Source organism: Scardinius erythrophthalmus (assembly GCF_964197995.2).
Source record: "Scardinius erythrophthalmus genome assembly, chromosome: 20".
NCBI classification, from domain to species: Eukaryota; Metazoa; Chordata; class Actinopteri; order Cypriniformes; family Leuciscidae; genus Scardinius; species Scardinius erythrophthalmus.
This window is the reverse complement of record NC_138240.1, coordinates 10992697-11006829: the sequence shown is the minus strand read 5'-3', so window position 1 is coordinate 11006829 and position 14133 is coordinate 10992697. Positions and strand designations below refer to the sequence as shown.

The following is a 14133-nucleotide window of genomic DNA, read 5'->3' as shown; positions in this document are numbered from 1 at the left end:
TCTGTGAGGTTCAAAGGCATGGTGGGTAATGGTGACTCAAAACATCACTTTCATATCAGTGTCCATGTTGGAATGTAGAATGTTATCTGGCCTCTAGAGACATTAAAATCATCATTAAGATAGGATGATAATGCATTTTACACACACACAAATAAAACATGCAGGTTCATGAATTACTCTTGTATACCAGAGGTGGACAGTAACAAAGTACATTTACTTGAGAACTGTAGCCTACTTAAGTCCACTTTTTGAGTATCTGTAGGCTACTGTACTTGAGTATTATTTTATCTGGAAACCTTTTACTTTAACTTCAATACATTTGAAAGACAAATATCATACTTTTTACTCCACTACGTTTCTGTCAAGGTCTTTGAGTAGAAAGTAGTAACGTCAGTCAGGGGATGATTTTGGTTGCAGGGGTTGCATTTTGTTTGGAAACACAAGTCGGGTTGACGTCAGAATCCCATTCAGAGGCACAAGGTAGGCTACTGTAAGTATTACATACAACAATGCAACAATAATAAAACAATGCATCGACATTTACTTTTTACTTTTGATACTTAAGTACTTTTAAAAACGAGTACGTCTTCTGTACTTTTACTTAAGTAAAAATCTGTCTTTACAACTTTTACTTGAGTAATATTTGACCAGCAGTATCTGTACTTTCACTCACGTAGTGAGTAGTGTACTTTGTCCACCTCTGTTGTATACAGTTTTGTGTCTCTCTCTCTTCCTTGTTCTAACTGGCGTTTAACGGCATATGTGGATGTGTATTAAGTACTGAAAAGCAGTGTATTTAAGTGTGTTGTGTCTTATGTGTGATGTGTTTCCCACATAACTCATAACCTACGTAACCATATCCCTCACAAACAAGCCACTATGACTAATGTTTTTACTATGAGAGGCATGAAGGAAGTATTTGATTTTTTGTGTGTGTTTGTTAGCACTATTTGCTATCAAGACCACATGTTGAATAGAATTGTTTGAATCATAAAGTGCTATGCTGTTATTTAGAAGAAACTTCAGACAATAGACCTGAATACTATAGCTTTTTCCTATTTTTAATTAAAAAAAAAAGTATGTGCTTGCTTAGTGTGTGGATTATTTATTGACTTTGTGAGGATTCAGGAAAATAATTTATTTATAGGCATGAGTTTTTGTCTCACGGTTTTGATTATTTATTTGTGGTGTGTAAGTCTATATTGATGGGATGAATATTTATAGGCTATACCTATACATGTTGTTGCTATACCACCCTATGCATAGTTTTTCCCCAAAACCAATTAAAGTCACCATGAAATCAAAATGATCAATTCTTATTTTTTATGGAATATTGCAGTTCTTATTCCAATTCAATTTTGGTTTGACTTTAAGACCACCCAAAATTCACATTCTGATTATATGAAAATTATGTCATCCTTGTGCATTAACAGAGAAATTTACAAAAAACACCAGTAATATCCACTTTCACTCAGTTGTTTTTTTTTTTATTAAAATATAAAAAAGAACAATAACAAAAACCAGACTAAATACAAAAACTTGACTTGACCTGACTCACATGACTTGTCAAGTCATAATAAAACACTCTCAAAACCAGTTTTAAAAAATGAAAACAACACAAGTACAAAACAATGCACAGAATGCTAAACGCACACTGAACAAATTTAACCACACATATATTCTCATTAAACCCCTGGACCAGAATAATGTACAAAAATACAAAATACTTCATTACACAAGCTGTGTTGTAAATCCCACCACATCATTGTGAAATTTGATTAAAAGCTGATCAAGATTTTACTCTTAGAATAATTCACAAATCTGTACTCCAACACAACTAAGGTAACAGAGCTTGAGTAGGGTCTTCATTTGTATTCTGTTGCTCTCTCTGACTCTCTACAGCACTTTGGCCATCATTGTGGATCTCTTCATACCCCCTGCTTGACCTGAAGTGAGAAAACCTCCTTCTTCGTTTCATTAAGAGGACAATTCCTGCCACCACAACAGCGATTACAGTCATAACACCACAGGCAACACCAGCCTTTTCACCTCCTGACATCTGGGTAGATGACGAATCGAACATTGTGGCCATTTGATTGACTTCACCAGGCTTTGCTAGTCTCCATTGTTTGGTTCCTCCAACCCTTAGCCAGGCTCGATCACCTTCTGTCATCACAGCTACAGTGTTTGTCGCCATCATGTTGACCAGAGGTGGTTTTGTGAATGGTGGGAGGCGAATAGGTTTTAACTGGCCACCAGTAAACTCGTCTGATTGGACACAGTACAATACCTGACAGCCATCACTAATGGCAGCAAGATGTTGGCTGTACTGAGGTGGACAACGGTATTCGTCCCTTGCAAGAGGGTTGCCAGATTGGCAGCTAAAGAAACCCCCAAAAGGCACAGAAGATATTGCTCCTGCCTCGTAGTCATTGCTCAAACAAATCATCATGCCATTAGTCAAAAATACTTGTGCAAAGAAATTAGGAGGACAGTCATAAGATTTGGTCAATGGGTTTTGTAAAGATTGTCCGAATAGACCTCCAAAGAGGTATCCAGAGTATGGAGGGACTGTCTGATTTGTGGAACACCAGTAAGTGTCAATTTTTGCTCTACGGACGTAGTAAGTATTTCCACATACATTTTCACAACAGCTCAAAATTAACCAGCATGAATGACATTTCCTATGGCACTCATATTTATTGTAACTCTGCTCTACTGTCTCTGAGTGTAACCAAGAGGAAGCATACGGTTGGCGGCAAGAATAGTCACCAGTGTTCGGATTTTTTTGCGCAAGCTCATCACAGATGACATTCCCGTCTGCTGCAAGTGGAAAGCATTTTTGGTAAACTCCACCAAAGGTCAAATTGGTGACGGGACCTTCACAGGATTTGTCATTTACATTGGCCTGAAAGTTAAAGTTTGGGGAATTTTGATCTACACATCCTGGAATGGTGTTTATATTGTAGTAGCGCTCTGCGGCCTTTTGGACTGACAAGGCCAGTTTTTGTAAAGTTGGAGCTGGAAGATCAGGAAATGCAGATGGATTGAGGAAATAGTGCAGTGGCATACCAGAACGGTCAATAGCCACAAGGTTGTTTTGCGTGCTCTCTTGCCACTTCTGTAGAGTGATGCCTTGGTAGAATAAAGCCCCACCGTGGCTCTGAACTATCGAATATGTAATGTTTTGCTGGTAACTGAGGGTTTGAGAGGTTTCCTGGGTTTCCTTGCTACCAAAGTTAAAGTTAACCTTGTTAAAAAAGTTCAAGCCTGCTGATGCAGAGACAGAAGACTTGTCTGACTCACTGTTAGAGACATAAGACCTTTTTATATAGTCCTCTTGGACCAAAGAGGCACCGGCATCGACTCTTGTAATGACATGGGTACCATAATCAAGTATGAGTTTCTCTGACAGATAATTTGCCAGACGCGTTTGATTGTTCTCAATAGCGTCTGTGATTTCCACTATCTGCTGAGCAAAGCGGGAGTCCAGAGTAAAGTCAGGATATACATTAACAGTGTAGAGATGGTTGCGTACCTGAGAAAATATAGAAGAAAAGACAAAACAATTAAAATTAAATAATTTTGTTCAATTTAGATTTTTTCTTTTTTAGTAAAAAATAAAGAAATATATGAGCAACTGACTGGGGTATTGTTTTCTCATTGATTTAGAGGAAATATCATTATCATTGTTAATTAAGTTTATAAATTAAGTAGATTCAATTAAATTAGAAATGCTGTCTGATATAGGCTATTTTAGTGTGTGTGCATAACAGTAAATTAAAAAGCTCATTTTGTGAATATATTTTGTGTTCATATTAATATTAGTCAATACAACACATATACTTGAACAGACACATCCTCAGATTATGACGTGAACATAATGACCAGTCCAGATTTTCACTTTAACGTGAAATGAAACTGGAAGCGAGCGTTGCGCTTGCGAATGTCAACTTCACTTACGCATATTGCGTACGTTCTGTGATTGCGCTCCTTTTGACAAACAATTTAGCGTTCTGTGTTCATTTTATATCTCCTTTATGAATGTTAATAATTGATGCATAATAAAACATTCCAAGAGAACAATTAAGACTGTTACGCTGTAACTATTTTTGGATAGCCTATTTCAAAACTTTTCTGACTTACCTGAACTCGTGTTGTTACGGAATTGCCTCTCACTTGGTGTGTTTTCATGCGCGTATTTTCTTCAGAGAATTTTCCGTTTAGTACAGGAGGGAAGGAGACGTCTGCATTGATGGATCCTGATGTGGAGCTTTTCTGTTCCAGCCATGACATGATGGTCTCAGAGTGAGTTTCCACTTCGCTTGTTTTCCGAGGAATAACAAAGACTTCATCTGGGATTAGATAAAGTCCATCCTCTGTGGTCTGGCACTGGGAATAGCTCAAGTTCATCACCCGTCCCATGTCTATGTTGCGCAGGTTATCCCACCCTCCACCTGGGAGCACCTCTAGTGCTGTTAAAGTTGAGTTAATGCGACATTCGCGGAGGCCATTACTTGGTCGAATAAACGCATTAGACTCGCAGACAGCGACGAAAATGATCAGTAAAGTATATAGGCTCAATGGCTTCATGGTGGTGTGGGGCACTGACTGCTTCTCTCCTCGGGAATGTTTGTCTTTATATCTTACTAACAGGAGGTGTGGTCTTGGGAAATTTTGTTTTCATATTCAAGATAAGACACTATTGTACAAGCTTAGTCAAAATTTCCCAAATGAAGGAAATAGTCTGCATTTTTTAGAAGAATTTATGAACGTTGTGTTTTAACTTTAAACCAGTTTCACTTACTGTTACCAATTACTCACAGATAATTTGAGTTAAAGAACTGATAAAAAAAGTAGTAAAAAAAACAAAACAAGAAACCTTCACTATTCATCTTCACTGTCATCTTAAGTAATTACAAAATTACAAACTTGTAAGAAAGGAAAGTATTTAACAAAAACTTTCATCCAAGTTTTTACTGTTTAATATAGCCCCTAGTTCAAGTAACTTTTAGTTTCATTCTGTTGGGAATCTCCGAAGTTCTGCACGTTGTGCAACTGTAAGAGATCTAAAAAGGTTTTATCTCTTGACTTCCTTTGTGTTGTCGTCACAGAAAATGTCAGCATGAAGGTTTTGTCAAAGTATACTACAGGCTAGTGCAATATGTCTGTTCTGTGCTATATTATGCTCTAAACAAACCGTTGTCCAGAAACACTGAGTTTATGAAATTCACATGTTTGCTACACCTGATGATTTACTCACCCTCATGTCGTTCCAAACCCGTGAGACTCTTGTTCATTTTCGGAAAACAAATTAAGATATTTTTAATGAAATCCTTTCTGTCCCTTCAATGACAGTCTAAGCAACTACCACTTTGTCGCTTAAAAAATTCAGAAAGAGATCGTAAAACTAATCCATATAATAATAATTGTTATTGTACACACTGCAAACCGTTGGGACACACACCTGGAGCAGTGGGCAGCCATTTTTGCTGTGGCACCTGGGGAGCAATTGGGGGTTAGGTGCCTTCCTCAAAGGCACCTCAGTCATTTCCTGCCAGTTTTGAGAATCGAACCCACAACCTTCAGGTTGCCAGTCTGACTCTAACCATTAGGACACTACTGCCCCCTGTATACTGGGTCCTATTAAGATACTAATATGTAAACTTTTGGTACCAGTATGTGCCTTTAAAGTACTAAGATGCACTTTTTAGGTACAAAGATGTACCTTTTGAAAGAGTACCGCCCCAGTGACAGCTTTTGTACCTTTTTTCTGAGATTGCTATCGTCACCAATGATGTAGCCTACATACTTGACTAAATTGCACTCCAACACTGAAATAATTAAATATTTAGCTGAAAAAAAAAAGGAATTTAAAAGTTACTTGTAATGGCATTAAATAGGTTAGGGTCTCACGAACTGCTCCGAGACACATACACTTTATTTTACATTCACTGTTGAGAAGTTTTTTTGTCCCTAAGCTGCAGGGTGCAAAGCATGTGCCAAACCCCTCTTAGCCTGTTCATTTCCCTATTACATTTACATTTATTCATTTAGCTGACGCTTTTATCCAAAGCGACTTACAATTGACCTTTCGCCGGCCCCTCCCCCAAAACGGCCATTGTCCAATCACACATCATAGCAACCGTTACTATGTGAGCAGGTCCGACAAACATTAGCAAGATGGTGAAGCGTGCGCCCATGGCGTTTGTAAATCGGACACTACAAACCCCGAGAGATTGTCTGGAGGAGTTGTGTTCTTTCACTGCTACTGCTACAATGGATAAAACAGTGTGGACGGCCCCAATCCCAGTTAAATGTGTCGAACATTAAGAGGCATAAATACGCCTGCTGGCTGTGGTATCGATGGCTAAGTTACTTAAAGTTTTTTTTTGTTTTGTTTTTCTGATCTGAAAAACTCCTATCTGTAACTCAAAAAACATAATATTGTCTGAACCACGAGTTTTATGATCCGTTGCACCACTAATAAATATTATGGTCTCAACCGCGATTTTTGTGATCTGTTGTCCCCCTAATAAATATTATGGTAAGTGCATTAAGAAAGACAATCAATGAAAGTTATTTAAATGCAAATTAAGGCTATGTCTGGTTAAACAGTTATTGTGTGATTTCGTTTATTGTGCTTTGTCAACTTGAAGCATGAATTTGAGAAAGAAAATCATTTTTGGAAGAAAATCCACCACATACTTTTGTCAGTGATATAAGTTATAGCTAAAAGATTGTAAAAGCTTTCAGTTCACCCTGCCTAATTGTAGTTGAAAAGTCAAATTAAGCTTGATTAATGATGTACTGTGACTGATCAAATAAACTACAGCATCGGGAATATAACTCCCATGTGTTTTGCAGCATTTAAAATTTTAGTCGTGTTATGCGAAAAAACACACATAAGAAATTATTGCTGACAGCACTTTTATTTTCAGAGACAGTTTTTTCTTTCACACAAAAACACAACAGTAAGTGTCTTACAATGCTTTTAAACACTTGTTTCCTTGTTCTTTGTCATAATCACAAATGATGTGTATGAACACCGGTAACGTTAAGCATTAGCCTCGATAGAGACGTAGATAGTAGTCGTGTCTCCTTCATTGCGTATTTTTATATTATAATATATCCCTCCACTGCATACTGTAACACTTTTTGCCTCGATCTGGAGGATATCGCGGAGGTATTGCTCCAAAAAAGGTCACTGACACGCACGGGTATACCTCTTTCCGTCATGGCAATCTGTCGCGCTGGTCGTGTTTGACCATTTGTTTGTCGGACGTAGCAACAGTAACTAAGGGGGGCGGGGCTCGGCGAAAGGTCAATTGCTATATATGTCAGAGGTCGCACGCCTCTGGAGCAACTAGGGGTTAAGTGTCTTGCTCAGGGACACATTGGTGTCTCACAGTGGATTCGAACCAGGGTCTCTCACACCAAAGGCATGTGTCTTATCCACTGCGCCATCACGTGGATGTACTGTGCAGAGGACCGAGTTTTTCCTCATTTCTTTGTTTTTTCCTGCGTGTGTGTAATTGACCATGTAAGTGCCTTTGTTTGATACTTAAATATTATTCTGTATTTCTTAAGTTTGTCCTAAATGCATTTATTTTTATGCTTGCGATATTTCCTGCTTAGACATGTTCTTTGGTTATTTAGATGTGTATTTGATGAGCTTATAGTATGAGTAGATGGCCTCATGTATTGTTTAAATTACTTTATTTCCTGTGATTTCAATGTAACATTGGCAAGTTACCATGAATCTGATCTGGCATTGTTTATTGTAAACTAAAATGCTGTATTTCTCTATTCTTTTGTAGAAACCACACACACACACCTTCCCACACACACACACACACACACACACACACACACACACACACACACACACAACTACACACACACATACAATACCTGCTTGGATATAAAATAAACACTTTGATACCTGAGTGACTAGACTGGACCTGTTCTTAACGACAGCCCCATTGGCTTCAAGCTAGCTACAGTACCTAAGCATCCCCTTAATCCTTTTCAGTCACAGATCACGAGAATGTTGAAAGTCTGCAGCTCACTTATCCATGGAATGAAGACAAATGCTTTGAAAACTGTCCCAACTGGTTTAAATTTTTTTTTATTATTATTTTTTTTTACATAAGCATACAAACAGCCTCACACACAACAGGAAACCACCAAGAGAAATTAAGATTAATATTCTTTATAATCCTGCATTTTTATTTCTATATTTCTATTGACCAAGTAGTTTCTTTAAAATAAGTAAATATAGGCCTATCTGAAACTTTGCACAAGAACTCCAATCACTGACAGGTTGCTATGTTTTTCCAGAGTCAGTCAGTGGTGCTGGAAACCAAGTCATGTTTTCAAGGTTCAATGAGTGCTTAAATGGAAAAACTAGTTGAATTTTCAAAGGTTCACAAGGATCATGACCAGTGTTGGTTGTACTGCAAGTACAAACTTTAAGTAATTAAAGGGGTGGTATAATGCCTTTTAATGACATTTTACAATATGTAAAATAAGTCTCTGTTGTCCCCAGAGTGTGTATGTGAAGTTTTAGCTTTAAAATGCCCCACAGATATTTTTTTTTACAGCATGTTAAAATTGTCCATTTTTGAGGGTCAGTAAAAACGTGTTGTTTCGTGTATGTCCCTTTAAATGCAAATGAGCTGCTGCTCCCGGCACAGAGGGCGGAGCTTCAAGAGCTCCTGTGTGTTAGCAGCTCTGCTTACCTCACACAGACACACACTAAAATTTCAGAAACTGTTCTGCTTTTTATGTTTAAACTGGAGTCGGACAATGATGGAGAGACTCAAGAAGAAGTGACAACATGTAGAATGCAACAGGAAGTTTCTGAATGGTTAGTTGATGAATCTATGTTGCTGATGTGGAGTTAACTATCTTCAATTAGCATATTCTGTCATGATAATCTATAAAATCGCTCGTGTGGGAACTGTTGTAAGATGCCTAGAGCGGCATGCTATTGCATTTGTTACGTACTGTATTGCATGTGAAAAGACAGATGCGACAGCTTAAGCAGACTCACACATGTGCTCTACTACAACAACTCTTCCTCTTCTCAACATGGACAGCATGTTCCCGGGGCGGGGTTTATGTAAATGTTAGGGTTATGATGTCACTAACCCGGGAGGAATGTCCTGTAGTCCCTACCAGCCATTTGTTTTCGGCCTTAAAAGGGGTGGTTGATTATGATTTCACTTTTTTAACTTCAGTAAGTGTGTAATGTTGCTATTTGAGCATATACAACATCTGCAAAGTTACAATGCTCAAAGTTCAAAGGGAGATATTTTATTTTAAAGAAATAGCTTTTTAAAGGGTTAGTTCACCCCAAAATGAAAATTCTGTCAGTAATTACTCACCCTCATGTTGTTCCAGCCCGTAAGACTTTCGTTCATCTTCAGAAGACAAATTTAGATATTTTTAATCAAAAATATCTTAATTTGTGTTTCCGAAGAAGAACGAAAGACTCACTTCTTCTTGAGCCTCTCCATCTTTGTCTGACTCCAGTTTGAACATAAAAGGCCTCAAAAGTGACAATTTTAACATGCTATATACATTTTTTATTTTGAGCTAGGCTAAAACTTCACATACACACTCTGGGAAAATCAGAGACTTATTTTACATCTTGTGAAAAGGGCATTATACCACCCCTTTAAAAAACTATTTCTTTAAAAGCAAATATCTCCCTTTGCTTTGAACTTTGAGCGTTGTAACTTTGCAGATGTTGTTTATGCTCAAACAGCAACATTACACACTAACTAAAGTTAGAAAAGTATTAATTAGCTTTAATTACTGTAATTTAATTACCTTTCAATTGAAAAAGTTAAGTTAAAGTTGGTATCAGTGATTTCAGGTCCAAAAATATTTTTATCACATTCATCTAATCTTTCCTAACGATCCGCTAGCTGCCCGCCCCATAAGCATGCCGTCAAAAAACGCGTCTCTGTAGGCAGCCTAGGCTCTGAGATCTGCACACAAAAACAAATGGTTTAGCCAAACACTCAAAACCAAAACAAATAGTGTTCCAACCAATCACCGACAGGGGGAGGGTGTTGTGAGGTTTTGAGCCAGCTTTTTCTTCAGCTCTGACTTCGCGTGCAGCCGTGCACGAGCACAAAACCTCACAACACCCTCCCCCTGTCGGTGATTGGTTGGAACACTATTTGTTTTGGTTTTGAGTGTTTGGCTAAACCATTTGTTTTTGTGTGCAGATCTCAGAGCCTAGGCTGCCTACAGAGACGCGTTTTTTTTTTTTTTGACGGCATGCTTATGGGGCGGGCAGCTAGCGGATCGTTAGGAAAGATTAGATGAATGTGATAAAAATATTTTTGGGCCTGAAATCACTGATAGCCTACCACCTTTAAGATTACTCCTAATTTTTCTGTAATTTAATTACAGTTTCATGTCTATTTATTGTTAAACTGGTTGAGATTAATATGGGATTTAGAAAGTAATTGGTAAGTAATGCAGTACTTTTTACAGAGAGTTATTAGTAGCCATCTAATTGCACTGTTGAAGATGTAATTAGTAGTAGGCTAAGTAATTCTTTTTTTTTTAGAGTAACTTACCCAACACTGATCATAACATAAAAATCTTTGAAAGACATTCAGAGCCTGTTTTGACAAGATAATAGGCTAGGTGTCAGTGTCCTGTCACAGTCAACGTAAAAAATAAGAATGAGTACCTCAAATAACAAACGTTTTCAGTTACTGAAGCAATGTGTAGAAAGGTGCTATCCGCAGTCATCCATGATTGAGTGATTTCGTTAATGAAAGTGTTCACGGAGGCCGGAGGGTTAAATGAGTAGGCTAGTAGGCCACGCCTTGCTTAGTTGAGCAAGCTATTCGACTGGTCATATCTCAACATGAAACCCCCAGGAGGCGACAGGCTCCGTGGAATGAAGATTGGATATGAAAAACACATTGCATTATGCAACTTTTCATGTTAAAAATACCCGTTTTTCTAACCCATACATGCTTAAACAATTGCCTGATGGGCTGAATGAGCCCTTCTCTGATCACTGCGATTGCCTCTATAATCCTGTACAGTAAAATAAATAAGAGGGATTCGGGCCGAATTTGAGACTGGGTGTGACGTCATGCGCGTTCAGTTGCAGTGTTGCCGTTTCATTTGTTGCCAGAGGGGGGCATAGTTCTGCAAAAACTCAGAGACTTGCGCAATGCACCTTTAAAATACTCCGAATCTGCTTTTATTATTCTGGTAGGAATCGGATAACAGTGCCTCTTAAACAAATGTTTACACTCAGTTTATATTCATGTTTTTCCTTTCACCCCTTTTATTTACACTATAATAACGCGTACACTTAGGCTATAGGCGTGGTCACTTTTCTGATGGGGTATCGTGTATGCAATTCCTCTATTGTCCACTTGATGGTGGTAGAGGACTGCAGTAGTTTGAGCACACCGTTCGTTTTTGTAGCATGTCTTGCATATTTTGGGAGAAACAAATATTTTATTTTAAGCCATATTATTTCACATTTGAAGTCTCTTTTAGGGTACTTGATATACACTTACTTGGAATTGTTTTGATAGTACTCCTTACTAGTCCTAGTGAACTTTACCCTCAGAGAGCTAAATCCTGTGATTTACAAGAGTGTTTTATGTCCAGTATGTCCCTCATGGATGCCCTCATCAGCACTTTTTGCTGATAAAAACAGCTAAACTGAAAAACACTTCTGAATATGTGTTCATGGATGTTTTATGAGCAGTGAGCGTGATGTTCCTCTGTTTAGGTGTGAACAACGCTAGTTCTTAACATAGCCTTTGCGTGTCTTGTGTTGCCAAACTGTAGTGTGAAATAAGGAATATAACTTGGGTGATATAACTTGTTTAAGTGTGTGTCTGAGTTTAAGTGTAAAAGCCAAAAAAATTGTGCCAGCTGTGTAAACTTTTGCAGACCACACTATGGCTATGTCAGCAAACTGTATAGATCAAAATGTACCAACGGAGGGATTCTGGAAGCTGATCAATTTCAAAACAGTTCAGATGGGTGTTGAGCTCTGCCATGGGGACAGAAGTTGGAATGAACAACAGAGAAAGGAAACAAGGAGGGAGGAGGAACAGAGGGGGAGAGAGTGAGAGAGGAATCCACAAGGTTGAAAGCGAGGGGATTCAGGTCCCTCATTCTGTGGTCCACAATAAAATCCTCTTAAAAATTGAACAATAGATGAGGAGCCTGAGGATATGAAAGAGAAAATCAATGGCATTCTGGTTTAATTGGCTGATTTATTCTCTAATCTTTGCTTTTGAATGTGAGCATGGTGAGAGAGAGCGTATATAAAGCTTGAAGCTCATACCCCTCATGGTTGGGTTGCAAAATGTTAAGGGTTGTATAGAAGTTAAGCTTTGTATTACCTCATTTCATATTATGGACTCGTCTCTCATTCTTTAAAAACAAACAAAACTTTTCTTTATGAAAGCAGAAGGCATTGCACTGGAATAAACTAAAAAGTACAGCGACAAGAATTATACATGTTGACATGAGACTAATAACAAAACCTTGGGAGGCACAATATATCACTTTATCAGTTAATGGACAATATTAGATATGGTTTTAAGCTATATCATTAATTGTGCATGCTAATTTCTCTTATTTTTACATTTAGATAACTTTTAGGTTAATCTTTAAAAACATTAATTTAACTACACAGCACCTTTGACAAATCTTAAAATAAATATCCATTTTTCATACTGTAAATTATTAGATATAGTTTTTAGTTTTCAACCAAAAAATAAATGGTATTTTATATGTATTTTATCTTTTTATCAGTATTGGTCAGAATTTTATTTCATTTAGTTTATCCACCTAGAGCAGAAGTCCGACAACCTTGTAACCCATTGTACTGAAAATGTAATTTTGAGTGCTATCATAGCAAAAAGCGGAACATTTCTGCTTTTAAACGTCTTCCATTGTAAATGCATTATATTAATGTCTTTTTTTGCAACCTAAGGCACTAGTCAAAATGATTGCCTGCATTAATGACAGCATATCATGGAAGCTTTCCACAGATTTAAAGTTATACTTTACCCAGAACATAACATAAAGTGAGCTCACTTCGTACGTACTCGTCTGTATTCTGTGAAAAGTTCTAAACTTAGTGTTAAACATCCTCCGGATCTTGCTGTTTTGTTATTTTATGTTACTGATTCACATATCTGCTGCAGGGATTTTTGCAACAGTCGGAAGTTACAGCTTTTAAACTCTGTGTCTTATTAACAGTACCAAGTACTGTATGCCTTAACGTACATGAGTGTGTATTGGTTAGCTACTTATTCACTTATGGCTGACCAGTCAGGGCTATAACCATAAATACTGGCCCTGTCCAAAATGATACCCTCAGTTTTTGCTGTCATCCTCTGCGTCAATACTTTACCAAATCCAGTTCCAATACATATCAATCAATATGCATTTTTCTAACTATGTTTTTTCCCACCCCAGTCAAAAATATTTTGTCACATGCTTGCTATTACACTCTTCAGGTTCGCCTTTGGTCCTGGTAACAAAGGCCACACTGCTGAATTATTGGTTAACAGGAAAGTTTCTTTACTAACAGCTACTGCCTAACTGAGAAGACTCCATCATGTCCTCTTTTAACCCTTAAGGCCAGTTCATGCACCAAGAACTAATGATTATTATATTAGTGGCCACACCAACGCACGATATTGTTGTGTTTGCTGCCGTTTTGTCGTCTGCCACTTTAAATGCTCAAGCTCTTCAAAGTCACTGACTGTTAATGTTTTTATTGTTCATCAGCTGGAGAACATCCTTCTGAAAGTGATTCCAATGATATTGTTTCTCTGTGTATCGTTATCGTTAAAGCTGTAATGTGAACTTTCCAATATTCTCATTAGAATGATAATTAAAGCTTTATGCTTATTATAATTATTGTCTATTATTTAGACTCCCTAACTGCTGCTCTGGGAAGAGCATATAAAAAAACTTGCCTGATATAGATGTAACTTTTTGTGGTTATAGTTTAAAAGAATTAACAATTAACTATATTGTAGAAATTTGCTAAAATAACACTATTTTGTTTAAACCTACTCTCAGTTTTCCTCCTTCAACACGAGACCCCTTTTC

The 14133-nt window shown here is 37.5% G+C and overlaps 1 protein-coding gene across 1 annotated transcript; it reads right to left on the bottom strand.

Annotated features, from left to right (window-relative positions):
* Positions 1-1456: 1456 nt before the first annotated feature.
* mpeg1.2 (macrophage expressed 1, tandem duplicate 2) lies at positions 1457-4609 on the bottom strand. The gene is made up of 2 exons (XM_081348829.1): positions 4147-4609; positions 1457-3538 (listed from the first exon to the last, which is right to left on the bottom strand). Exons 1-2 carry the CDS (start codon positions 4591-4593, stop codon positions 1838-1840), a joined length of 2148 nt encoding a protein of 715 aa, XP_081204955.1. The 5' UTR covers positions 4594-4609; the 3' UTR covers positions 1457-1837.
* Between the last annotated feature and the right edge of the window lie 9524 nt (positions 4610-14133).